General features: G+C 46.8%; 1 protein-coding gene across 3 annotated transcripts; it reads right to left on the bottom strand.

Moving 5' to 3' along the window:
• Window positions 1-10,399: 10,399 nt before the first annotated feature.
• LOC109885927 (E3 ubiquitin-protein ligase Mdm2-like) lies at window positions 10,400-27,560 on the bottom strand. 3 transcript variants are annotated; one of them, XM_031815668.1, is made up of 11 exons: window positions 27,406-27,560; window positions 25,672-25,761; window positions 25,479-25,553; window positions 22,844-22,977; window positions 21,419-21,468; window positions 21,163-21,221; window positions 17,699-17,768; window positions 16,438-16,601; window positions 15,411-15,566; window positions 15,038-15,109; window positions 10,400-11,556 (listed from the first exon to the last, which is right to left on the bottom strand). In XM_031815668.1, the coding sequence occupies exons 2-11, from the start codon at window positions 25,747-25,749 to the stop codon at window positions 10,954-10,956; spliced, it is 1,461 nt and encodes a 486-aa protein (XP_031671528.1). In that variant the 5' UTR covers window positions 25,750-25,761; window positions 27,406-27,560; the 3' UTR covers window positions 10,400-10,953. The 3 variants fall into 3 exon arrangements, with proteins under 3 accessions (XP_031671528.1, XP_031671530.1, XP_031671529.1); XM_031815670.1 differs by having other exon boundaries at window positions 25,479-25,576; window positions 27,406-27,534; XM_031815669.1 differs by lacking the exon at window positions 27,406-27,560 and adding an exon at window positions 25,883-26,078.
• Window positions 27,561-27,908: the final 348 nt, after the last annotated feature.

Below are 27,908 nucleotides of genomic sequence, written 5' to 3'. Positions count from 1 at the left end.
CGGTTAGAGGCAGGGTAGCCTAGCGGTTAGAGGCAGGTAGCCTAGTGGTTAGAGGCAGGTAGCCTAGTGGTTAGAGGCAGCGTAGCCTAGTGGTTAGAGGCAGGTAGCCTAGTGGTTAGAGGCAGGGTAGCCTAGTGGTTAGAGGCAGTGTAGCCTAGTGGTTAGAGGCAGCGTAGCCTAGTGGTTAGAGGCAGGTAGCCTAGTGGTTAGAGGCAGGGTAGCCTAGTGGTTAGAGGCAGGGTAGCCTAGCGGTTAGAGGTGTGTAGCCTAGTGGTTAGAGGCAGTGTAGCCTAGTGGTTAGAGGCAGGCAGCCTAGTGGTTAGAGGCAGCGTAGCCTAGTGGTTAGAGGCAGCGTAGCCTAGTGGTTAGAGGCAGGTAGCCTAGTGGTTAGAGGTGGGTAGCCTAGTGGTTAGAGGCAGGTAGCCTAGTGGTTAGAGGCAGGTAGCCTAGTGGTTAGAGGCAGCGTAGCCTAGTGGTTAGAGGCAGCATAGCCTAGTGGTTAGAGGCAGCGTAGCCTAGTGGTTAGAGGCAGCGTAGCCTAGTGGTTAGAGGCAGCGTAGCCTAGTGGTTAGAGGCAGGTAGCCTAGTGGTTAGAGGCAGCGTAGCCTAGTGGTTAGAGGCAGCATAGCCTAGTGGTTAGAGGCAGCGTAGCCTAGTGGTTAGAGGCAGGGTAGCCTAGTGGTTAGAGGCAGGTAGCCTAGTGGTTAGAGGCAGGGTAGCCTAGTGGTTAGAGGCAGGGTAGCCTAGTGGTTAGAGGCAGCGTAGCCTAGTGGTTAGAGGCAGGTAGCCTAGTGGTTAGAGGCAGGGTAGCCTAGTGGTTAGAGGCAGCGTAGCCTAGTGGTTAGAGGCAGGGTAGCCTAGTGGTTAGAGGCAGGTAGCCTAGTGGTTAGAGGCAGCGTAGCCTAGTGGTTAGAGGCAGGTAGCCTAGTGGTTAGAGGCAGGGTAGCCTAGTGGTTAGAGGCAGGTAGCCTAGTGGTTAGAGGCAGCGTAGCCTAGTGGTTAGAGGCAGCGTAGCCTAGTGGTTAGAGGCAGCGTAGCCTAGTGGTTAGAGGCAGCGTAGCCTAGTGGTTAGAGGCAGCGTAGCCTAGTGGTTAGGGGCAGGGTAGCCTAGTGGTTAGAGGCAGCGTAGCCTAGTGGTTAGAGGCAGCGTAGCCTAGTGGTTAGAGGCAGGGTAGCCTAGTGGTTAGAGGCAGGGTAGCCTAGTGGTTAGAGGCAGGTAGCCTAGTGGTTAGAGGCAGGTAGCCTAGTGGTTAGAGGCAGCGTAGCCTAGTGGTTAGAGGCGGGTAGCCTAGTGGTTAGAGGCGCGTAGCCTAGTGGTTAGAGGCAGCGTAGCCTAGTGGTTAGAGGCAGGTAGCCTAGTGGTTAGAGGCAGGTAGCCTAGTGGTTAGAGGCAGGTAGCCTAGTGGTTAGAGGCAGGTAGCCTAGTGGTTAGAGGCAGGTAGCCTAGTGGTTAGAGGCAGGTAGCCTAGTGGTTAGAGGCAGGTAGCCTAGTGGTTAGAGGCAGCGTAGCCTAGTGGTTAGAGGCAGGGTAGCCTAGTGGTTAGAGGCAGGGTAGCCTAGTGGTTAGAGGCAGGTAGCCTAGTGACATGTTAAGGATTTTTAAGCCTTGAGACAATTGAAACCATGGACTGTGTACCATTCAATGGGTGAATGGGGAAAGATGACATATTTAAATGGAGTATGGTAGTAGGTGCCAGGAATGGTCCACCCCCCAAAAGGACATCCAGCCAACTTGACAACTGTGTGAAGCATTGGAATGATCATGTTGCACAGGGATGCCGGCCCGTGTTCGGCACCTCGTGGAGTCCACCACGACAAACTGAGGCTGTTCTGAAGGCAAAAAGGGTTTGCAACTCAATAACAGGAAGATGTTCCTAATGTTCTGTTCAGCGGATATCCCTTGGGCCAGTCATTATTTTCTGATGTTTATCATTTCGTTGTCCATGTGTGTGGGCTACAAGTCAAATTTACTCAACAGTAGTGGTAAATAAGGAATAGCTGCAATGTGGACCAATTCAAATGATTCTGAAAAATGTAATTGCACCTTTTTACCAGCAGGGGGAGGCAGAAAACAGCAGCGCCTATTGGAGTAGAGGAGGCACTTTCTTCAGGGAGAACTAGACAGTTACTGATTCTGCAATGATTTAAGAATTGATGACGTTGCCATAAATACATGTCTTTAATATGAGAACAAATCCTGGGATTCCTCAGCACTAGTAGAACAGGACACATGTAATACTTCTCACAGCCAACACAAAGATCACTGTGGAGGGGAACACCATGACAACTCAGACTAAGATCACTGTGGAGGGGAACGCCATGACAACCCAGACTAAGATCACTGTGGAGGGGAACACCATGACAACCCAGACTAAGATCACTGTGGAGGGGAACACCATGACAACCCAGACTAAGATCACTGTGGAGGGGAAAGCCATTATAGCTAGAAGTACTAGATTGGAGGCTTGTCAGGTGGTGGAAGGTTTAGTACTAGATTAGAGGCTTGTCAGGTGGGGGAAGGTTTAGCACTAGATTGGAGGCTTGTCAGGTGGGGGAAGGTTTAGTACTAGATTGGAGGAATGTCAGGTAGGGGAAGGTTTAGTACTAGATTGGAGGCTTGTCAGGTAGGGGAAGGTTTAGTACTAGATGAGAGGCTTGTCAGGTGGGGGAAGGTTTAGTACTAGATTGGAGGCTTGTCAGGTGGGGGAAGGTTTAGTACTAGATTGGAGGCTTGTCAGGTAGGGGAAGGTTTAGTACTAGATTGGAGGCTTGTCAGGTGGGGGAAGGTTTAGTACTAGATTGGAGGCTTGTCAGGTGGGGGAAGGTTTAGTACTAGATTGGAGGCTTGTCAGGTGGGGGAAGGTTTAATACTAGATTGGAGGCTTGTCAGGTAGGGGAAGGTTTAGTACTAGATTGGAGGCTTGTCAGGTGGGGGAAGGTTTAATACTAGATTGGAGGCTTGTCAGGTGGGGGAAGGTTTAATACTAGATTGGAGGCTTGTCAGGTGGGGGAAGGTTTAGTACTAGATTGGAGGCTTGTCAGGTAGGGGAAGGTTTAGTACTAGATTGGAGGCTTGTCAGGTGGGGGAAGGTTTAGTACTAGATTGGAGGCTTGTCAGTTGGGGGAAGGTTTAGTACTAGATTGGAGGCTTGTCAGGTGGGGGAAGGTTTAGTACTAGATTGGAGGCTTGTCAGGTAGGGGAAGGTTTAGTACTAGATTGGAGGCTTGTCAGGTGGGGGAAGGTTTAATACTAGATTGGAGGCTTGTCAGGTAGGGGAAGGTTTAGTACTAGATTGGAGGCTTGTCAGGTGGGGGAAGGTTTAATACTAGATTGGAGGCTTGTCAGGTGGGGGAAGGTTTAATACTAGATTGGAGGCTTGTCAGGTGGGGGAAGGTTTAGTACTAGATTGGAGGCTTGTCAGGTAGGGGAAGGTTTAGTACTAGATTGGAGGCTTGTCAGGTGGGGGAAGGTTTAGTACTAGATTGGAGGCTTGTCAGTTGGGGGAAGGTTTAGTACTAGATTGGAGGCTTGTCAGGTGGGGGAAGGTTTAGTACTAGATTGGAGGCTTGTCAGGTGGGGGAAGGTTTAGTACTAGATTGGAGGCTTGTCAGGTGGGGGAAGATTTAGTACTAGATTGGAGGCTTGTTAGGTAGGGGAAGGTTTAGTACTAGATTGGAGGCTTGTCAGGTAGGGGAAGGTTTAGTACTAGATTGGAGGCTTGTCAGGTAGGGGAAGGTTTAGTACTAGATTGGAGGCTTGTCAGGTGGGGGAAGGTTTAGTACTAGATTGGAGGCTTGTCAGGTAGGGGAAGGTTTAGTACTAGATTGGAGGCTTGTCAGGTAGGGGAAGGTTTAGTACTAGATTGGAGGCTTGTCAGGTGGGGGAAGGTTTAGTACTAGATTGGAGGCTTGTCAGTTGGGGGAAGGTTTAGTACTAGATTGGAGGCTTGTCAGGTGGGGGAAGGTTTAGTACTAGATTGGAGGCTTGTCAGGTGGGGGAAGGTTTAGTACTAGATTGGAGGCTTGTCAGGTGGGGGAAGATTTAGTACTAGATTGGAGGCTTGTCAGGTAGGGGAAGGTTTAGTACTAGATTGGAGGCTTGTCAGGTAGGGGAAGGTTTAGTACTAGATTGGAGGCTTGTCAGGTAGGGGAAGGTTTAGTACTAGATTGGAGGCTTGTCAGGTGGGGGAAGGTTTAGTACTAGATTGGAGGCTTGTCAGGTAGGGGAAGGTTTAGTACTAGATTGGAGGCTTGTCAGGTGGGGGAAGGTTTAGTACTAGATTGGAGGCTTGTCAGGTAGGGGAAGGTTTAGTACTAGATTGGAGGCTTGTCAGGTAGGGGAAGGTTTAGTACTAGATTGGAGGCTTGTCAGGTGGGGGAAGGTTTAGTACTAGATTGGAGGCTTGTCAGTTGGGGGAAGGTTTAGTACTAGATTGGAGGCTTGTCAGGTGGCGGAAGGTTTAGTACTAGATTGGAGGCTTGTCAGGTGGGGGAAGGTTTAACACTAGATTGGAGGCTTGTCAGGTGGCGGAAGGTTTAGTACTAGATTGGAGGCTTGTCAGGTGGGGGAAAGTTTAGTACTAGATTGGAGGCTTGTCAGGTAGGGGAAGGTTTAGTACTAGATGAGAGGCTTGTCAGGTGGGGGAAGGTTTAGTACTAGATTGGAGGCTTGTCAGGTGGCGGAAGGTTTAATACTAGATTGGAGGCTTGTCAGGTAGGGGAAGGTTTAGTACTAGATTGGAGGCTTGTCAGGTAGGGGAAGGTTTAGTACTAGATTGGAGGCTTGTCAGGTGGGGGAAGGTTTAGTACTAGATTGGAGGCTTGTCAGGTAGGGGAAGGTTTAGTACTAGATTGGAGGCTTGTCAGGTGGGGGAAGGTTTAGTACTAGATTGGAGGCTTGTCAGGTAGGGGAAGGTTTAACACTAGATTGGAGGCTTGTCAGGTAGGGGAAGGTTTAGTACTAGATTGGAGGCTTGTCAGGTGGCGGAAGGTTTAATACTAGATTGGAGGCTTGCCAGGTGGCGGAAGGTTTAATACTAGATTGGAGGCTTGTCAGGTGGAGGAAGGTTTAGTACTAGATTGGAGGCTTGTCAGGTAGGGGAAGGTTTAGTACTAGATTGGAGGCTTGTCAGGTAGGGGAAGGTTTAGTACTAGATTGGAGGCTTGTCAGGTGGGGGAAGGTTTAGTACTAGATTGGAGGCTTGTCAGGTAGGGGAAGGTTTAGTACTAGATTGGAGGCTTGTCAGGTGGGGGAAGGTTTAGTACTAGATTGGAGGCTTGTCAGGTAGGGGAAGGTTTAGTACTAGATTGGAGGCTTGTCAGGTAGGGGAAGGTTTAGTACTAGATTGGAGGCTTGTCAGGTGGGGGAAGGTTTAGTACTAGATTGGAGGCTTGTCAGTTGGGGGAAGGTTTAGTACTAGATTGGAGGCTTGTCAGGTGGCGGAAGGTTTAGTACTAGATTGGAGGCTTGTCAGGTGGGGGAAGGTTTAACACTAGATTGGAGGCTTGTCAGGTGGCGGAAGGTTTAGTACTAGATTGGAGGCTTGTCAGGTGGGGGAAGGTTTAGTACTAGATTGGAGGCTTGTCAGGTAGGGGAAGGTTTAGTACTAGATGAGAGGCTTGTCAGGTGGGGGAAGGTTTAGTACTAGATTGGAGGCTTGTCAGGTGGCGGAAGGTTTAATACTAGATTGGAGGCTTGTCAGGTAGGGGAAGGTTTAGTACTAGATTGGAGGCTTGTCAGGTAGGGGAAGGTTTAGTACTAGATTGGAGGCTTGTCAGGTAGGGGAAGGTTTAGTACTAGATTGGAGGCTTGTCAGGTGGGGGAAGGTTAGTACTAGATTGGAGGCTTGTCAGGTAGGGGAAGGTTTAGTACTAGATTGGAGGCTTGTCAGGTAGGGGAAGGTTTAGTACTAGATTGGAGGCTTGTCAGGTAGGGGAAGGTTTAGTACTAGATTGGAGGCTTGTCAGGTAGGGGAAGGTTTAGTACTAGATTGGAGGCTTGTCAGGTAGGGGAAGGTTTAGTACTAGATTGGAGGCTTGTCAGGTGGGGGAAGGTTTAGTACTAGATTGGAGGCTTGTCAGGTGGAGGAAGGTTTAGTACTAGATTGGAGGCTTGTCAGGTGGGGGAAGGTTTAGTACTAGATTGGAGGCTTGTCAGGTGGCGGAAGGTTTAGTACTAGATTGGAGGCTTGTCAGGTAGGGGAAGGTTTAGTACTAGATTGGAGGCTTGTCAGGTGGCGGGTTTAGTACTAGATTGGAGGCTTGTCAGGTGGGGGAAGGTTTAACACTAGATTGGAGGCTTGTCAGGTAGGGGAAGGTTTAGTACTAGATTGGAGGCTTGTCAGGTAGGGGAAGGTTTAACACTAGATTGGAGGCTTGTCAGGTAGGGGAAGGTTTAACACTAGATTGGAGGCTTGTCAGGTAGGGGAAGGTTTAGTACTAGATTGGAGGCTTGTCAGGTCGGGGAAGGTTTAGTACTAGATTGGAGGCTTGTCAGGTCGGGGAAGGTTTAGTACTAGATTGGAGGCTTGTCAGGTAGGGGAAGGTTTAGTACTAGATTGGAGGCTTGTCAGGTAGGGGAAGGTTTAGTACTAGATTGGAGGCTTGTCAGGTAGGGGAAGGTTTAGTACTAGATTGGAGGCTTGTCAGGTGGGGAAGGTTTAGTACTAGATTGGAGGCTTGTCAGGTAGGAGAAGGTTTAACACTAGATTGGAGGCTTGTCAGGTAGGGGAAGGTTTAGTACTAGATTGGAGGCTTGTCAGGTGGGGGAAGGTTTAGTACTAGATTAGGGGCTTGTCAGGTAGGGGAAGGTTTAGTACTAGATTGGAGGCTTGTCAGGTGGGGGAAGGTTTAGTACTAGATTGGAGGCTTGTCAGGTAGGGGAAGGTTTAGTACTAGATTGGAGGCTTGTCAGGTGGCGGAAGGTTTAGTACTAGATTGGAGGCTTGTCAGGTGGCGGAAGGTTTAGTACTAGATTGGAGGCTTGTCAGGTCGGGGAAGGTTTAGTACTAGATTGGAGGCTTGTCAGGTAGGGGAAGGTTTAGTACTAGATTGGAGGCTTGTCAGGTAGGGGAAGGTTTAGTACTAGATTGGAGGCTTGTCAGGTAGGGGAAGGTTTAGTACTAGATTGGAGGCTTGTCAGGTGGGGGAAGGTTTAACACTAGATTGGAGGCTTGTCAGGTGGGGGAAGGTTTAGTACTAGATTGGAGGCTTGTCAGGTGGGGGAAGGTTTAGTACTAGATTGGAGGCTTGTCAGGTAGGGGAAGGTTTAGTACTAGATTGGAGGCTTGTCAGGTAGGGGAAGGTTTAGTACTAGATTGGAGGCTTGTCAGGTGGGGGAAGGTTTAACACTAGATTGGAGGCTTGTCAGGTGGGGGAAGGTTTAGTACTAGATTGGAGGCTTGTCAGGTGGGGGAAGGTTTAGTACTAGATTGGAGGCTTGTCAGGTAGGGGAAGGTTTAGTACTAGATTGGAGGCTTGTCAGGTGGCGGAAGGTTTAGTACTAGATTGGAGGCTTGTCAGGTAGGGGAAGGTTTAGTACTAGATTGGAGGCTTGTCAGGTAGGAGAAGGTTTAGTACTAGATTGGAGGCTTGTCAGGTAGGGGAAGGTTTAGTACTAGATTGGAGGCTTGTCAGGTCGGGGAAGGTTTAGTACTAGATTGGAGGCTTGTCAGGTCGGGGAAGGTTTAGTACTAGATTGGAGGCTTGTCAGGTGGGGGAAGGTTTAACACTAGATTGGAGGCTTGTCAGGTGGGGGAAGGTTTAGTACTAGATTGGAGGCTTGTCAGGTAGGGGAAGGTTTAGTACTAGATTGGAGGCTTGTCAGGTAGGAGAAGGTTTAGTACTAGATTGGAGGCTTGTCAGGTGGGGGAAGGTTTAACACTAGATTGGAGGCTTGTCAGGTGGGGGAAGGTTTAGTACTAGATTGGAGGCTTGTCAGGTAGGGGAAGGTTTAATACTAGATTGGAGGCTTGTCAGGTGGGGGAAGGTTTAGTACTAGATTGGAGGCTTGTCAGGTAGGAGAAGGTTTAGTACTAGATTGGAGGCTTGTCAGGTGGGGGAAGGTTTAACACTAGATTGGAGGCTTGTCAGGTGGGGGAAGGTTTAGTACTAGATTGGAGGCTTGTCAGGTGGGGGAAGGTTTAGTACTAGATTGGAGGCTTGTCAGGTAGGGGAAGGTTTAGTACTAGATTGGAGGCTTGTCAGGTAGGGGAAGGTTTAGTACTAGATTGGAGGCTTGTCAGGTGGGGGAAGGTTTAACACTAGATTGGAGGCTTGTCAGGTGGGGGAAGGTTTAGTACTAGATTGGAGGCTTGTCAGGTGGGGGAAGGTTTAGTACTAGATTGGAGGCTTGTCAGGTAGGGGAAGGTTTAGTACTAGATTGGAGGCTTGTCAGGTGGCGGAAGGTTTAGTACTAGATTGGAGGCTTGTCAGGTAGGGGAAGGTTTAGTACTAGATTGGAGGCTTGTCAGGTAGGAGAAGGTTTAGTACTAGATTGGAGGCTTGTCAGGTAGGGGAAGGTTTAGTACTAGATTGGAGGCTTGTCAGGTCGGGGAAGGTTTAGTACTAGATTGGAGGCTTGTCAGGTCGGGGAAGGTTTAGTACTAGATTGGAGGCTTGTCAGGTCGGGGAAGGTTTAGTACTAGATTGGAGGCTTGTCAGGTGGGGGAAGGTTTAACACTAGATTGGAGGCTTGTCAGGTGGGGGAAGGTTTAGTACTAGATTGGAGGCTTGTCAGGTAGGGGAAGGTTTAGTACTAGATTGGAGGCTTGTCAGGTAGGAGAAGGTTTAGTACTAGATTGGAGGCTTGTCAGGTGGGGGAAGGTTTAACACTAGATTGGAGGCTTGTCAGGTGGGGGAAGGTTTAGTACTAGATTGGAGGCTTGTCAGGTAGGGGAAGGTTTAATACTAGATTGGAGGCTTGTCAGGTGGGGGAAGGTTTAGTACTAGATTGGAGGCTTGTCAGGTAGGAGAAGGTTTAGTACTAGATTGGAGGCTTGTCAGGTCGGGGAAGGTTTAGTACTAGATTGGAGGCTTGTCAGGTGGGGGAAGGTTTAGTACTAGATTGGAGGCTTGTCAGGTGGGGGAAGGTTTAGTACTAGATTGGAGGCTTGTCAGGTAGGAGAAGGTTTAGTACTAGATTGGAGGCTTGTCAGGTCGGGGAAGGTTTAGTACTAGATTGGAGGCTTGTCAGGTAGGGGAAGGTTTAGTACTAGATTGGAGGCTTGTCAGGTAGGGGAAGGTTTAGTACTAGATTGGAGGCTTGTCAGGTGGGGGAAGGTTTAGTACTAGATTGGAGGCTTGTCAGGTGGGGGAAGGTTTAGTACTAGATTGGAGGCTTGTCAGGTCGGGGAAGGTTTAGTACTAGATTGGAGGCTTGTCAGGTGGGGGAAGGTTTAGTACTAGATTGGAGGCTTGTCAGGTGGGGGAAGGTTTAGTACTAGATTGGAGGCTTGTCAGTTAGGGGAAGGTTTAGTACTAGATTGGAGGCTTGTCAGGTAGGGGAAGGTTTAACACTAGATTGGAGGCTTGTCAGGTGGGGGAAGGTTTAGTACTAGATTGGAGGCTTGTCAGGTAGGGGAAGGTTTAGTACTAGATTGGAGGCTTGTCAGGTGGCAGGTTTAGTACTAGATTGGAGGCTTGTCAGGTCGGGGAAGGTTTAGTACTAGATTGGAGGCTTGTCAGGTCGGGGAAGGTTTAGTACTAGATTGGAGGCTTGTCAGGTAGGGGAAAGTTTAGTACTAGATTGGAGGCTTGTCAGGTAGGGGAAGGTTTAGTACTAGATTGGAGGCTTGTCAGGTAGGGGAAGGTTTAGTACTAGATTGGAGGCTTGTCAGGTGGAGGAAGGTTTAGTACTAGATTGGAGGCTTGTCAGGTGGGGGAAGGTTTAGTACTAGATTGGAGGCTTGTCAGGTCGGGGAAGGTTTAATACTAGATTGGAGGCTTGTCAGGTCGGGGAAGGTTTAGTACTAGATTGGAGGCTTGTCAGGTCGGGGAAGGTTTAACAGGTTAGCCCATATAAATCAAATCCTGGGTTTAATATCATTCAAAACGTCTCTTCAGCACTCCAATGGCATAAACAACAGCCTTAAATGTGTCAAACTTCAGTTAGTCGTCTTGCCTGGGTTGAGACTTGAGAAAGGAGCAGTGTGTTAGTGTCATCTTGTGACCCAAATGGCTCCCCATGGGCCCTGGTTTATAGTTGTGCACTAGAAATGGGAATAGGTTACCATGGTGACTGGGGGGGGGGGGGGCAAGTTGTCACCAGGGGCAATGGATATGGATGGGGCTAGACGAGAGAACAGGTTGAGACATGTTTCCTGAAATGTTTTATGAAAAGTCGTCCCCCTGGCAACCACTACCCACTCGCTTATCTTGTCGACGGAGTCAACAACAAACGTCTCTTTCTACCGGTGAACTTTATTGAGACATTTGACTTTTCACGTAGTTTAAACCCCATGTCATTATCGATACAATTATATAAAACACTAATCATCTGTGTAGAATAGAGGGAAGACGAGGTGAAATTTAACAAAGGAAAACCAATGTACATCTGTTAATTAGCTAAACATTCTTTATTTAATAAAATATATTGAATATTTCACCACTAAGAGAATTTAATCCATTTGAAAAACTAGAAAAGCTATTTGACTGAACACTAGAAATCAATCCCAAATCAACAACAACAGGCACCTTGTTTGATAGAGTCAACTAACTCTTGTTCATAAATAAAATCACTTCCAAATAAACAAAATTAAAACATATTATTTATTCATTCAGGATTTAAGTTGTTTTTGAGGAACAGGGAGTTGTGTAGCTATGGGTTACACCCTATTCCCTATATAGTGCACTACTTTAGACCAGAGTCCTATTGGGGCCATGGTTGAGAGTAGTGCACACTACATAGGGAATAGACTGCTTATTTGGAATGTACAGTCTAGCCGATAGCCGTCCTCAGCTGAGATAAATTAAGACGACAGACTGGATCGGCTGCCTGCAGACAGGACACAGCTTGTTCCTCTTCTTCAGTTTCCTGGCGCAGGTGTAACAGGCCATGAGGTGCCCAGTGCGTCCGTGTACGATGCAGCCGTTCTTGGGCCTGGTCTGACAGATGACGCAGGGCTCCAGGCAGCTGGCGGGGAGGTGAGCCTCCAAGCTGTTGAAACGCTCCAAGTCTGGTGCCATCACTTCTTGACTGAGGGGGGCGCTAGAGGACGAGCCTGAGCCCACGCCGTTGGAGTTCGAAGAAGAGGTGGAGGGCTGGGAGGAGCAGGCCGAGTCTTGGGAATCGGGGCCAGAGACGGACATCAATTCCTGGGAGTCTTTGAGGAGGGGAAGGGGCGACCTGGCTCTCTTCCCGTCTGGAACATCCAGACCTTCGGTCTCGTCGGGCTCTGTTGGGGCTGGGGTAGGCTTGGGGGGTAAGGGTTTGAGGTTGGGGGCAGCAGAGTTGCTGTCAGAATCGGGAAACCAGTCCATTCTTAGCGTCCAGCAGCGGTTGCAGTTTCGGGGGAGGGGAGGGTTCAACTCCTCACACTTTGAGCACTTCCAGTAGTCCTGAAACAACACCGCTAGATTAGACCACAGGCACCACCACTAGATTAGACCACAACACCACTAGATTAGACAACAGGCACCACCACTAGATTAGACCATAGGCAACACCGCTAGATTAGACCACAGGCAACACCGCTAGATTAGACCACAGGCAACACCGCTAGATTAGACCATAGGCAACACCGCTAGATTAGACCACAGGCAACACCGCTAGATTAGACCATAGGCAACACCGCTAGATTAGACTACAGGCAACACCGCTAGATTAGACCACAGGCAACACCGCTAGATTAGACCACAGGCAACACCGCTAGATTAGACCATAGGCAACACCGCTAGATTAGACCATAGGCAACACCGCTAGATTAGACCATAGGCAACACCGCTAGATTAGACCATAGGCAACACCACTAGATTAGACCATAGGCAACACCGCTAGATTAGACCATAGGCAACACCGCTAGATTAGACCATAGGCAACACCGCTAGATTAGAGCACAGGCAACACCGCTAGATTAGACCATAGGCAACACCGCTAGATTAGACCATAGGCAACACCGCTAGATTAGAGCACAGGCAACACCGCTAGATTAGACCATAGGCAACACCGCTAGATTAGACCACAGGCACCACCACTAGATTAGACCACAGGCAACACCGCTAGATTAGACCATAGGCAACACCGCTAGATTAGACCACAGGCAACACCGCTAGATTAGACCATAGGCAACACCGCTAGATTAGACCATAGGCAACACCGCTAGATTAGACCATAGGCAACACCGCTAGATTAGACCATAGGCAACACCGCTAGATTAGACCACAGGCAACACCGCTAGATTAGACCACAGGCAACACCGCTAGATTAGACCATAGGCAACACCGCTAGATTAGACCATAGGCAACACCGCTAGATTAGACCATAGGCAACACCGCTAGATTAGACCATAGGCAACACCGCTAGATTAGACCATAGGCAACACCGCTAGATTAGACCACAGGCAACACCACTAGATTAGACCATAGGCACCACCACTAGATTAGACCACAACACCACTAGATTAGACAACAGGCACCACCACTAGATTAGACCACAGGCACCGCTAGATTAGACCACAACACCGCTAGATTAGACCACAACACCGCTAGATTAGACCACAGGCACCACCGCTAGATTAGACCACAGGCAACACCACTAGATTAGACCATAGGCACCACCACTAGATTAGACCACAACACCACTAGATTAGACAACAGGCACCACCACTAGATTAGACCACAGGCACCGCTAGATTAGACCACAACACCGCTAGATTAGACCACAGGCACCACCGCTAGATTAGACCACAGGCACCACCGCTAGATTAGACCACAGGCAACACCGCTAGATTAGACCACAGGCAACACCGCTAGATTAGACCACAGGCAACACCGCTAGATTAGACCACAGGCAACACCACTAGATTAGACCACAGGCAACACCACTAGATTAGACCACAGGCAACACCGCTAGATTAGACCACAGGCAACACCGCTAGATTAGACCACAGGCAACACCGCTAGATTAGACCATAGGCAACACCGCTAGATTAGACCATAGGCAACACCGCTAGATTAGACCATAGGCAACACCGCTAGATTAGACCATAGGCAACACCGCTAGATTAGACCATAGGCAACACCGCTAGATTAGACCACAGGCAACACCGCTAGATTAGACCATAGGCAACACCGCTAGATTAGACCATAGGCAACACCGCTAGATTAGACCATAGGCAACACCGCTAGATTAGACCATAGGCAACACCGCTAGATTAGACCACAGGCAACACCGCTAGATTAGACCACAGGCAACACCACTAGATTAGACCATAGGCACCACCACTAGATTAGACCACAACACCACTAGATTAGACAACAGGCACCACCACTAGATTAGACCACAGGCACCGCTAGATTAGACCACAACACCGCTAGATTAGACCACAGGCACCACCGCTAGATTAGACCACAGGCACCACCGCTAGATTAGACCACAGGCAACACCGCTAGATTAGACCACAGGCAACACCGCTAGATTAGACCACAGGCAACACCGCTAGATTAGACCACAGGCAACACCGCTAGATTAGACCACAGGCAACACCGCTAGATTAGACCATAGGCAACACCACTAGATTAGACCATAGGCAACACCACTAGATTAGACCACAGGCAACACCACTAGATTAGACCACAGGCAACACCGCTAGATTAGACCACAGGCACCACCACTAGATTAGACCACAACACCACTAGATTAGACAACAGGCACCACCACTAGATTAGACCACAGGCACCGCTAGATTAGACCACAGGCACCACCGCTAGATTAGACCACAGGCAACACCGCTAGATTAGACCACAGGCAACACCGCTAGATTAGATTACAGGCAACACCGCTAGATTAGACCACAGGCAACACCGCTAGATTAGACAACAGGCAACACCGCTAGATTAGACAACACCGCTAGATTAGACAACACCGCTAGATTAGACCACAGACAACACCGCTAGATTAGACAACACCGCTAGATTAGACAACAGGCAACACCGCTAGATTAGACAACAGGCAACACCGCTAGATTAGACAACAGGCAACACCGCTAGATTAGACAACAGGCAACACCGCTAGATTAGACAACAGGCAACACCGCTAGATTAGACAACAGGCAACACCGCTAGATTAGACAACAGGCAACACCGCTAGATTAGACAACAGGCAACACCGCTAGATTAGACAACAGGCAACACCGCTAGATTAGACCACAGGCACCACCGCTAGATTAGACCACAGGCAACACCGCTAGATTAGACAACACTGCTAGATTAGACCACAGGCACCACCGCTAGATTAGACCACAGGCACCACCGCTAGATTAGACCACAGGCACCACCGCTAGATTAGACCACAGGCACCACCGCTAGATTAGACAACAGGCACCACCGCTAGATTAGACAACAGGCACCACCGCTAGATTAGACAACAGGCACCACTAGATTAGACCACATGCACCACCACTAGATTAGACAACACCGCTAGATTAGACAACACCGCTAGATTAGACAACACCGCTAGATTAGACAACACCGCTAGATTAGACAACACCGCTAGATTAGACAACAGGCACCACCGCTGGATTAGACCACAGGCACCACCGCTGGATTAGACCACAGGCACCACCGCTAGATTAGACAACAGGCACCACCGCTAGATTAGACCACACCGCTAGATTAGACCACAGACACCACCGCTAGATTAGACCACAGACACCACCGCTAGATTAGACCACAGACACCACCGCTAGATTAGACCACAGGCACCACCGCTAGATTAGACCACAGGCACCACTAGATTAGACCACAGGCACCACCACTAGATTAGACCACAGGCAACACCACTAGATTAGACCACAGGGGTTATGGGTAATATGAAACGTACTGCTTCCGTGATTTCAGTGTCGTCATCGAACGAGTCCTCCTCCTCTGCCTCGAAGATGGTGACTTCATACACCTGTGAGATAACGACAGACACACGGGGAGTCAACAGCTGCAGTTTGACCCCAGGACACTAGAGGGAGCTGTTTGAAATGACACACACCAATGTTTCCTCGGGGGGTCCGGGAGCATGCCCCCCCCCCCCCACCCGGTGATAATTTTAGAACCACCGAAAAGGTCCGCTTTTTGTTGGTGTGGTGGTGCACCACAGCTAAATAAATACAGCGGACACACACACACACATACACACACACATACATACACATACACACACATACACACACATACACACAGTTGAAAAGACAGTGAGCCGAGACCTCATCCTCTCCAGACACTGAAGCCTCTTCGGGATCGCTGTAGGCATCCGAGTCGATGGACTCCACCTCAAACTCCACGCTGAAGTGATCAGAGTCTGAGCCCAGATCCTGGCTCAGAACATCGTCACACGCGTCACTGACCAATGAACCTACTTCCTGTTGAGAGACGAGAGAGAGCTCAGTAACATGGGACTTACACAGCTGCCGATAAGATTTACAAATTACAATCATCATTTTTTTTTAAACTCAGAATCTAAAGTACTGAACAAACCGATGTCACACACGAGACGTGAAACATTTCGTCTGAATGTGTAGGAATTAATAATCCCATTCCTTAATCTGCATAATGTTGTAGCCCAGTTTAGGATCTAGTTTAGGATCTCACCATCCTTTTATTTAGGATTGGTGGAACTACAGTCTGACAGGGTAAATAGTTGTACTGCAGTAGGATCCCCCACAGAGTTACAGGAGGCTCCCCCACAGAGTCACAGGAGGCTCCCCCACAGAGTTACAGGAGGCTCCCCCACAGAGTTACAGGAGGCTCCCCCAGTGTCACAGGAGGCTCCCCCACAGAGTCACAGGAGGCTCCCACCAGAGTCACAGGAGGCTCCCCCACAGAGTTACAGGAGGCTCCCCCACAGTTACAGGAGGCTCCCCCACAGAGTTACAGGAGGCTCCCCCACAGAGTCACAGGAGGCTCCCCCACAGTGTTACAGGAGGCTCCCCCACAGTGTTACAGGAGGCTCCCCCACAGTGTTTACAGGAGGCTCCCCCACAGTGTTACAGGAGGCTCCCCCACAGTGTTACAGGAGGCTCCCCCACAGTGTTACAGGAGGCTCCCCCACAGTGTTACAGGAGGCTCCCCCACAGTGTTACAGGAGGCTCCCCCACAGTGTTACAGGAGGCTCCCCCACAGTGTTACAGGAGGCTCCCCCACAGTGTTACAGGAGGCTCCCCCACAGTGTTACAGGAGGCTCCCCCACAGAGTTACAGGAGGCTACTCACAGAGTTACAGGAGGCTACTCACAGCGTTACTGTGTGAGTCTGAAGACTCGCTGCTCCTCCGGTCTCGTCTCAGGCCTCCAATCACATACCAGGACATGCTGTCATCAAAGGTCAGAGAAAAGCTGTCTGACCTATGTCTCTTCCTGGACTCACACCCGTCCTCCTCTTGTGTCGACGACGTCCCCTCTGGAATAGAACAGAGAGGGTGAGCAGTGGTTTTATGTTGAACAATTTCTTTCAAATAAGCCATTTCTCCTCTGACGGTAAAATAGAGAAACATATTGTGCATCCGATCACTCAAATCAAATCCAATTTTATTTGTCACATACACATGGTTAGCAGATGTTAATGCGAGTGTAGATGATGGGTATGTAAACAAAGTGGCATAGTTAAAGTGGCTAGTGATACATGTATTACATAAGGATGCAGTAGATGGTATAGAGTACAGTATATACGTATGCATATGAGATGAATAATGTAGGGTATGTAAACATTATATTAGGTAGCATTGTTTAAAGTGGCTAGTGATATATTTACATCACTCCGTTGACATACTGAAACATACTGACACGTCTTCAACAAAGCTGTTTCTCCCTTGATGACAATGAATATGTGATGTTCACAAGACATGGAGGAGTTGTTTATAGCCGTATGTTGTGTACTGGGCCCTGAGGTACGACCAGTAGCTAAGAGCAATAAAACCCCAGTCCTTTAGAAAATGGTCCGTTTCAATCCATCAGACTAGGACTGTTGTGGATTCTCCCCTGGTCCGTTAGGAAACAGGCGTGTCTTTGTGGTGTCTGTGTGTGTGTGGATGCCGTTAGGCTGCTTTTTGGGCCTGAAGAGACTCATTGTGGGGAGAAGTCATCTGAAAACATTCTCCACAGCCTCCAGACCAGAGTGTTCCTACGGAACCATTAGAAGGGACTGGGGTTCTATGCTTTGATGCATTCTCCACAGCCTCCAGACCAGAGTGTTCCTACGGAACCATTAGAAGGGACTGATGGTTCTATGCTTTGATGCATTCCAGAACTCGTTCTTTGCTTCCCCCAACAGACTTGACAGGGCAACACATGAAGCCATGAGGCCTGACATGGCAGTTTTTCATCCAGGAGAAAAGGTACAGCACAGATCCACATGAGCAGGACTGGTGTAGTTAGTAGGTGTAGGTTTATGTACACACTGCTGGAGTACTACAACAACAGACAGAGAGGCAGGCAGACAGACAGACCGAGAGAGGCAGGCAGACAGACAGAGAGGCAGACAGACAGACAGACACTCACCAGGGTCACTACTCCTCCTTCTCCTCCTGCGGTCTGAGGTAGATGATGAATGACAGTCTGAGTCCGTCTCCTGTAAAACAGATGGAACCATTAGAGAAATCAACCAGTGAACCAGGACACTGAGGAGGTCTGTCTATAAAACTAACTCGGGCACAACTACCACTTAAAACGACATCACAGGAAAAAACCGCATCAGAAGCTTTGGAACACGTGTCAGTATAAACATCCCTCTGCAACAAAACTAAAGTTGGTTCAACTTGAGGTCGAGTATGTTTATGTCTGTGACCCAGAGCCAGGCAATTAGTTTGATCACAAAGCATTTTTCGCTACACTCGCAATAACATCTGCTAAACACGTGTATGTGACCAATCAAATTTGATTTGATTCACAAGTCTGTTTGTAACTCTTTAAAATGGAGGGTGATGGAGAAGTGTTTCCCCCTATATTCATTTAGTAACGCTGGCCCACCGCTACACAACTATTTTTGAGACGGGTTGTAAAAACCAAGGTTTCCAGAAGCCTTCGGCTGCTCTCTCACGTGGTTTAACTACGGGAAAGCAGTGGTGAAATACACAATTGAAAGACGAGAGAAAAGTCCGTTAAGCAGACTCCACATCGGCCTAAATATTTTCCCATGAAATACCATCAAGACAACATCTTAAAGTGCTCGTAATAACTTTTGTTAAATAGTCTACATTTAAAAAAATGCTACTAATCATTCCTATCTGTTTATTTACAACTGCCAAAGAGAAGTAGAAAATTAGAAAGTGGTCAGAATGAGTAAGATTCTAGTTGCATTGACAGGCACGACTCAGGCCGGTGAGCCATAACCAATCAGAGCTGTAGTAGGCTTATATGCAAATAGACCATTGCCATATATGGATCTGTGCCATTCACTGGACTGTGTTTACAGCATGAGCGGTCATGAGTAGATGAACTGGACTGTGTTTACAGCATGAGCGGTCATGAGTAGATGAACTGGACTGTGTTTACAGCATGAGCGGTCATGAGTAGATGAACTGGACTGTGTTTACAGCATGAGCGGTCGTGAGTAGATGAACTGGACTGTGTTTACAGCATGAGCGGTCATGAGTAGATGCGCTTGTTTTGAGATCAAAGCGAGAGCGACGTGTGCACATTTGTTCATATCATTTTCTAGTTAGTGAGTTATTAGCCCAGTTATAGATCATTAGTAGTCAGCAATAGGGAAGTGATTGCTTCCTACAAGAGCACAAAACGTGTACATTTCTAGACATATTTTTAAAAAGCCAGTCAGGTAAAAAAATCTGTTTGTTTTTTTGTCTTAAAGGGGCAATGTTGTATTTTGAGACAGGTTTGAATAAGCTAAGTAGCCAATAGGCAGAGGGTAGTATAATTGATCTGATTCTCTGTAGTAATGGTATGGGAATAATAATGCATTTTATTTTGTAAAGTGGTTTCTTGCATTAAACACAATATTCAGTCACCTTCTTGTCTGAAGGACAAGTGAATAAACAGGTTTAAAAGATCAAGCCCTGAATGGTTTTTTTTTCCTCTTCAAAAGTCTCATGAAATGTAGGTCTACGTTGAACACTACAACATTGGCTGCTACTGTCCGCTGAAAGATATAACAGCTATTTCCATATTAAAATGTTATGGGATTCATTTTCTCCATTGTTGTTGATGGTAGGCCACTCTGGTAGGACTACATTAGGATCAGACAGACACAGTAGCCTACTTGGCCACTGTTTAAACTGTAACTTAAAACGGGTGCATGCTTCAATGTTTACAGTAAGAGTCATTGCGTTTACTTGATAGCTACCTACACAAATAGCTAGCTAGAACAAAGTGTTAATAAGATAAATTCATTAAAAAGATTAAAAACAATACAAATAAGTTCTCCAGTAGGAACAGGATTGTCACAACGTTCAAGTTTGTGCTCATCAGACCTGAGATTTGCTCAGTGATAAAAAAAACCCAGAGGGAACATTGGTTGGGGCGGTGTGCAGTTTGGAGTGGGTCTAGGGCAGTGCTCTCCAATATTTCGATAGCCAGCGACCAGTAGCTACCAGCCCACCTATGACGAGCTCGACAAACTACTCTGAAAGTACATGCAATTTTCACGTGTTCCACCGCAAACAGATCTCACAAGTATCAGACAGTACCAAACTGTCCTAAACAGATCAGACAGTACCAAACTGTCCTAAACAGATCAGACAGTACCAAACTGTCCTAAACAGATCAGACAGTACCAAACTGTCCTAAACAGATCAGACAGTACCAAACTGTCCTAAACAGATCAGACAGTACCAAACTGTCCTAAACAGATCAGACAGTACCAAACTGTCCTCAACAGATCAGACAGTACCAAACTGTCCTCAACAGATCAGACAGTACCAAACTGTCCTCAACAGATCAGACAGTACCAAACTGTCCTCAACAGATCAGACAGTACCAAACTGTCCTAAACAGATCTCACAGTACCAAACTGTCCTAAACAGATCTCACAGTACCAAACTGTCCTAAACAGATCAGACAGTACCAAACTGTCCTAAACAGATCTCACAGTACCAAACTGTCCTCAACAGATCAGACAGTACCAAACTGTCCTCAACAGATCAGACAGTACCAAACTGTCCTAAACAGATCTCACAGTACCAAACTGTCCTAAACAGATCTCACAGTACCAAACTGTCCTAAACAGATCAGACAGTACCAAACTGTCCTAAACAGATCTCACAAGTATCAGACAGTACCAAACTGTCCTAAACAGATCAGACAGTACCAAACTGTCCTAAACAGATCTCACAAGTACCAGACTGTACCAAACTGTCCTAAACAGATCTCACAAGTACCAGACAGTACCAAACTGTCCTAAACAGATCAGACAGTACCAAACTGTCCTAAACAGATCTCACAAGTACCAGACTGTACCAAACTGTCCTAAACAGATCTCACAAGTACCAGGCAGTACCAAACTGTCCTAAACAGATCAGACAGTACCAAACTGTCCTAAACAGATCAGACAGTACCAAACTGTCCTAAACAGATCTCACAAGTATCAGACAGTACCAGCCACACTGTATAGTCAATGCAACATTCACATGATCCCAGCCCTGGTTAAACACTAGGGGCTACAAAAGCCAAACACAAAAGTTATCTCGAGGGGCAGCCTGTAAAATTGGGTTGGATTTACAGAAAGAGCCCAGGGCAGATGAGTTGAAGTTGGAACTGATGTTCAAAAGGTCTTGTCGGAAACAATTCATGGGATTTTTTATTTTTTATAATTACGACTAAAGAATTACAAAATAGCAAAGTTGAGTGCTCTAGCTTGTAAAACAGCTGCCATCTAGTACGGCAACATTATAGCAATGCCCCCCCCCCCCAACTGGAATATTTCAACCAATCACATGCTCTTGTTTCCCCCCTCCCTTCCTACCATAGAAATACAATGAATAGATGCTCTTTCTATGTGGTCTTCTTACCTTAGGCCCTCTATCCGGTTCACTCTGGCCCCTGGGTTCCGTGAAGACAGATTGGGATTCTAAAAAGGAAAAAAATAGAAACGTCTACATTTTAAAAATCAGAATAGACTACTTCCTCACTTGTCTTATCAGCCCAATACATAACACAACATTGAACTGCCTAGCGTACAAATGTTTTTTTTTCTTCCAAAAGAGAGATGTATATCAACTAGAAACTACAGGACAATAGAAGTGACAAAAGAAAAGCTAAAAGTACCTTGATTTTTCACTGCTAGGAGATTTTGTGTGATCATAGCGAAGAGAACTCTGAAAGAACAACAAACACACACAAGGCTAACGTTAGCATAGTGAAACGGTTTCACTATCAGACATCTCTGATTTGTTTAGCAAACAGAAGGCTGCTCATCAGTAACGTATTTTTGAATCATCAGTACACATCTGAGCCAACACATGCAACAGGTGACAGCATATTCAGTGGCTCCAGGGGAGCTGTATTAGAGAACAGAGTCTGTGTTAGAGGTGCTGTATTAGAGGACCAGACAAACTGTATTAGAGGCCAGCGTCTGTATTAGAGAAACAGAGTCTGTATTAGAGGACAGAGTCTGTATTTGAGGTTAGAGTCCAGATTCTGTATTAGAGGCCAGAGTCTGTATTAGAGGTTAGAGGAGCTGTATTAGAGGGAAGAGTCTGTATTAGAGGTTAGAGGCCAGAGTCTGTATTAGAGGTTAGAGGAGCTGTATTAGAGGTTAGAGGCCAGAGTCTGTATTAGAGGTTAGAGGAGCTGTATTAGAGGGAAGAGTCTGTATTAGAGGTTAGAGCCCAGAGTCTGTATTAGAGGTTAGAGGAGCTGTATTAGAGGCCAGAGTCTGTATTAGAGAACCAGAGGCACTGTATTAGAGGCCAGAGTCTGTATTAGAGGTTAGAGGCCAGATTCTGTATTAGAGGACCAGAGGAGCTGTATTAGAGGCCAGAGTCTGTATTAGAGGTTAGAGGCCAGGGTCTGTATTAGAGGGCAGAGTCTGTATTAGAGGTTAGAGGGCAGAGTCTGTATTAGAGGTTAGAGTACAGAGTCTGTATTAGAGGTTAGAGGCCAGAGTCTGTATGAGAGGTTAGAGGCCAGGGTCTGTATTAGAGGGCAGAGTCTGTATTATAGGTTAGAGGACAGAGTCTGTATTAGAGGTCAGAGGCCAGAGTCTTTATTAGAGGTTAGAGGCCAGAGTCTGTATTAGATGTTAGAGGCCAGAGTCTGTATTAGAGACCCAGAGGAGCTGCATTAGAGGCTGTGTAGAAGGACTGCATTAGAGGCTGTGTAGAAGGACTGCATTAGAGGCTGTGTAGAAGGACTGCATTAGAGAGTGTGTAGAGGGACTGCATTAGAGGCTGTGTAGAAGGACTGCATTAGATGCTGTGTAGAAGGACTGCATTAGAGGCTGTGTAGAAGGACTGCATTAGAGGATGTGTAGAGGGACTGCATTAGAGGCTGTGTAGAAGGACTGCATTAGAGGCTGTGTAGAAGGACTGCATTAGAGGCCCCCGAGATGTTATATTAGAGCAACGCTAGCCGAGCAAACAGGGCGTGTGTGTTGGGGGGTTTATTGTCCGTCCCAAGCTGTGTGTGTTATTGTGTGCGTGTGGCTCTGATGGAGAAGATGTCCACACCGTGCAGTGTGTGTGTCCTCACCGGGGTTCTTTAACAGAGAAGCTGTCCACTCCCAGTACAGCCCCCAGGGGGTCGTCAGCACAGTGCACTATGTGTTGCTGCTGCATGTCATAAAGCTGTTTCTTCATGATGTACTGGCCCAGGTAGAATATCACCTGACACGTAGACAGCACAGGGGTCAGAGGTCAACACCACAGCGCAACACACACGAGAGAGAGAGAGAGAGAGAGATAAACGGGATACAGGCTGGGGTCAAGGAGAGAGAGTAACAGGGGATACAGGCAGGGGTCAAGAGGAGAGAAAGCGTAACAGGGGATACAGGCAGGGGTCAAGAGGAGAGAGAGAGTAACAGGGGATACAAGCAGGGGTCAAGAGGAGAGAGAGAGAAACAGGATTCAGGCAGGGGTCAAGAGGAGAGAGAGAGAAACAGGGGATACAGGCAGGGGTCAAGAGGAGAGAGAGAGAAACAGGATACAGGCAGGGGTCAAGAGGAGAGAGAGAGAGAAACAGGGGATACAGGCAGGGGTCAAGAGGAGAGAGAGAGTAACAGGGGATACAAGCAGGGGTCAAGAGGAGAGAGAGAGAGAAACAGGATACAGGCAGGGGTCGAGGAGAGAGAGAGTAACAGGGGATACAGGCAGGGGTCAAGAGGAGAGAGAGAGTAACAGGGGATACAGGCAGGGGTCAAGAGGAGAGAGAGAGTAACAGGGGATACAGGCAGGGGTCAAGAGGAGAGAAAGAGTAACAGGGGATACAGGCAGGGGTCAAGAGGAGAGAGAGATAAACAGGGGATACAGGCAGGGGTCAAGAGGAGAGAGAGAGTAACAGGGGATACAGGCAGGGGTCAAGAGGAGAGAGAGAGTAACAGGGGATACAAGCAGGGGTCAAGAGGAGAGAGAGAGAGAAACAGGATACAGGCAGGGGTCAAGAGGAGAGAGAGAGTAACAGGGGATACAGGCAGGGGTCAAGAGGAGAGAGAGAGTAACAGGGGATACAGGCAGGGGTCAAGAGGAGAGAGTAACAGTGGGTACAGGCAGGGGTCAAGAGGAGAAGCCTGGGAATGTCTCAGGATAAGACTGCACCTACAATAGTTCTGTCTCAGTCTAGTTGATACCCTCCATATACTGATCCAGACAGTCCTGTCTCAGTCTAGTTTATACCCTCCCTCCATATACTGATCCAGACAGTCCTGTCTCAGTCTAGTTGATACCCTCCCTCCATATACTGATCCAGACAGTCCTGTCTCAGTCTAGTTGATACCCTCCCTCCATATACTGATCCAGACAGTCCTGTCTCAGTCTAGTTGATACCCTCCCTCCATATACTGATCCAGACAGTCCTGTCTCAGTCTAGTTGATACCCTCCCTCCATATACTGATCCAGACTGTCCTGTCTCAGTCCAGTTGATACCCTCCCTCCATATACTGATCCAGACTGTCCTGTCTCAGTCTAGTTGATACCCTCCCTCCATATACTGATCCAGACTGTGCTGTCTCAGTCTAATTGCTACACCTCATCCCATACTGATCCAGAATATTCTGGGTCACAATTTAGACAGGCAACTGATAGACACATGATCACTGCACCGGGTAGAAGTATAGGACTCCACCCAATATACTTCTCTATCTGACAGGAGGCTATTGTGATAGACTGATCACTGGCATGAAGGCATCAGTTCCTTATCATAAAAGCAGATTACACAGATTGTAAACACATTTTCCAGCAATCAATGTGGACCAGTAAAAGGCTCAGAACTCCCATACACTCTATAAACTAAAGCATCAGAGGACCGCCTCCCTCTCTCTGAGATAACTCTGTCTCCCCGATGAACAACAGAGAGGAAGGAGCCAAACACAGAGTCCCAGACTAGTTAGACATTCCAGAGGTCAGAACCCCAGTGAGTCAGAGTAGAAGTCAAGAGGCGACTGAACATTCTAACATTCTAACTTAGATAATCACCAGTCTCTCTATGAGTCAGACTCTCACACAGACAGACCCCCCCTCGGACGTGTCTCATCAAAGCTGTGTGACGTGTCCTCAAACCAAGGTGGCCTGCCTGCTAGCCAATCATAGCTCTTAAATGACAGTGCAGTTGAATTCTAGCTTAGTAGACACTACAATCAGTTCAATCAACTACAGTAGGTAAAACAGCATATCAATAGGAGAACAATAGAACCAAGTCAAAAGCCATTCTAGTATGTGACAGCATCTACCGTATGCAGTGCTTAGTTTATGAAAGTGACAATCAATAGTGAAACTAGTGTAAATCTAGCAATGCAGAGAATAATACAGAAACACCTACACAATCTATATACCAGTAGTTTGGCTGCTAACGACAAATTAAGAGTGAGTTTCCCCCCCTTAGGAACTAATATCCACTATTCTAGGAGTAAACCCTAAGATATACTGCAATTGGAAATTCAAAACATAAAATATTTAAATGTAAAAATAAAAATAAAAAATAAAAAATGTGAGACTAGAAACTGAAAAGAAACTGAAAAGTCTGAGATAATGTCTATTGAGGATCTTAAAAAGGGTTCCTCTGTCTGCTTCGTGGAACAAGATCTTGATGAACTAAAGTTAAGCCAAAGACTAGTGGTTCGATATCAGCAGGATATAAGGAAACAAGGCAGCCAGCTGTCAGGTCATTTCTTACCTCTTTCATGGTGAAAACGTCTTTGTCTGCACCTGCCTGCTGCAATAACACGCACAGTTTCTCTTTAGGTCGTACCTGTGGAAATATAGCACATAAAACTAACAAATACATTATTTTACATTCTATGTAACTGTCAACAAATGACTGACTTAAACAGTGTGACAGAGAGACAGAGATTTAAGTTGATACTTACAAGCTTCTCATTGTCCAAGGTATTTATTTGAGAACTACTTCTATGCCATTCTGACATTCTCTCACAATTCTCTGCCATTCTGTCTCTCACCTGTGGAAGAGTAGGAGGTAAAATACGTTTTAATTTCTAAGTGAACATGCAAACGCCTTATAAAAGTATACAATTACATACAATGTCAAGGTAAAGCTTTGGAAAACAAAAACAAGTTTACCTAAATAAATAAATAGAAGTACTAATGAGATGTTCTTGATACACCCCCTTTATAATACACCCTTCATATTCTGTACACAAAGTGCTTCAGCTCGGCTGGTAGCGTTAGGAACCACTTCCCCGTCTCCCCCGGATTTAAATAGGCACAGAGAGACATGTCAGGACTAGCACTGCTCCGGCTGTTAAAGCCAGGATGCTATTGGGCGCAGTCGGCGTATGGTTGAAACTAGATTACTAACCTCACGTAACATGTTTTAGCATATGGACGAGCACACCTAGCGGTCACCCTGCGTATGTGCATCCGCCTCCACCCTTAGTGCTGAGCTGGCCGCTAGAGTTGGATATGCCCGGGCATGTCCCAGTTTACTACAGCCCTGCATTGTGTAATAATCAGCTGTTTGACTGACATGGGCAGGGTTGGAGGAAGGGTGTCTCGTATTAACTGACTCCCGTTGCTATTGCTTTTCTAAACAAAGGAAGAGCCATGCAAGTTGACAGGTGAAATATTGGACAATGAAAGCTGGTTGCCGCTGGATATTAACGTTACCACCGTGGATATGAAATGACAAAGTATGGGATTAACGCCAAAGTAACGATTAGTCACTAACATTAAGAGGGGTTTGACATCTGGACTCACTGATAACAATGTTTTATCTGATCTAACATTTGGTCATGTTGAGATTAGTTTTTCTGTTGCAGATATCCATCAATGTTATTCAATATGCATGAAAGACACTGACCTGCGAAAAGTAACGTTACCACTTCAATCCTCATCCTTTTATTGTTACCAAACTAAATGGGATAGTTTCCTATCAATCTGTCAAAACACAATGAAGACAAACAGCTTGGAAAGACCCACGACCCAGTTGTGGGACTCTGCAAGCCAGTAAAAGTAGACCAGTGTGCAATATTGACAAGTTAGTATATCTGATAACTTATTAATAACATCAACGTTACAGTCAAATGTAGCTATATCTAGCTATATTCAATGTGTGGTATTTACAATACATGTGTGATTTAACCACTAACGTTACGCCAAAAATAAAACTGTTGAACGAGTAACTACTATAGTCCGGACATTGACTGGCAAGTCGCTGACCAGGCAGCACTTTTTTGATGCATCTTCATGTGTATTTTGTATTTAGATGGGTAACTACGACACCACCAGATAGAAAAACAAAGGGGTTTTTTGACGACACTCTTGCTAGGTTAACATTACATTACATGTTTAGTCGTTGTACTACTAGCTACCACAACAACTTCGCTACTATGTGTCGACGTCTAGCTATTCAACGTGAACTCCTTACTAATGGTTTCCCGTTTTAGTCATCAGGAAAACACGAGGATGAGAGGCCTTGTAGCATGTGGCTAATGCTATTCAAACGTTAGCTATAAAATAAAGTGGTTGTACAAATTACATGTCAAAATAACACACAGTTAAAGGTATTATACACAATAGCTTGCCATTTAAACTTTCATAGCAGATTTTAAATAGATTTAGAGCACATTATTGGCTTCACTTACGTTACTTTCACAATCCAATAACTTGCTTGTAAAAGTTAGCGAGGAAAACGAACGTTAATTTTGTCGCCCCTAGTGGCGGGTCCAAAGTAAGGCACGAGCACTGAAGATGAATCAGGTTGACGAATCAATCACAAGAAGAAGAAAAATATGTCTGTTTTTACAAGAAGAAGAAGAAAATAGACTAACTGCACGTGGGGAAAGTTCAAAGTTTTATAGTGGAAAGAAACATGGGAACTATCAACGAGCTCAGCCAAGACCTGATTTGGCTGGATTGATTCATCAATGCATTCTTTGCCTAATCATTGATACAATCACCAGAGGGGAAATTACATTGGTCGTCATTCAAGTCACACAGTCAAGTGTGAAGAAGAAATCAATCACATTGAATTCATATAATAGACAGGTTTCTAGCTTTATAAGTGTATTCATCATCATTATCCCCTGAGAGAGGAATTACAACAGTGTTTTCTGTATCATCACTCCAATATGGGTCAATCCCTGGA

The sequence above is a fragment of the Oncorhynchus kisutch genome, unplaced genomic scaffold (assembly GCF_002021735.2).
Source record: "Oncorhynchus kisutch isolate 150728-3 unplaced genomic scaffold, Okis_V2 Okis09a-Okis19a_hom, whole genome shotgun sequence".
Lineage (NCBI taxonomy): Eukaryota > Metazoa > Chordata > Actinopteri > Salmoniformes > Salmonidae > Oncorhynchus > Oncorhynchus kisutch.
Note: the sequence above shows the minus strand (reverse complement) of the source record. Positions and strands in the feature narration are given on the sequence as shown.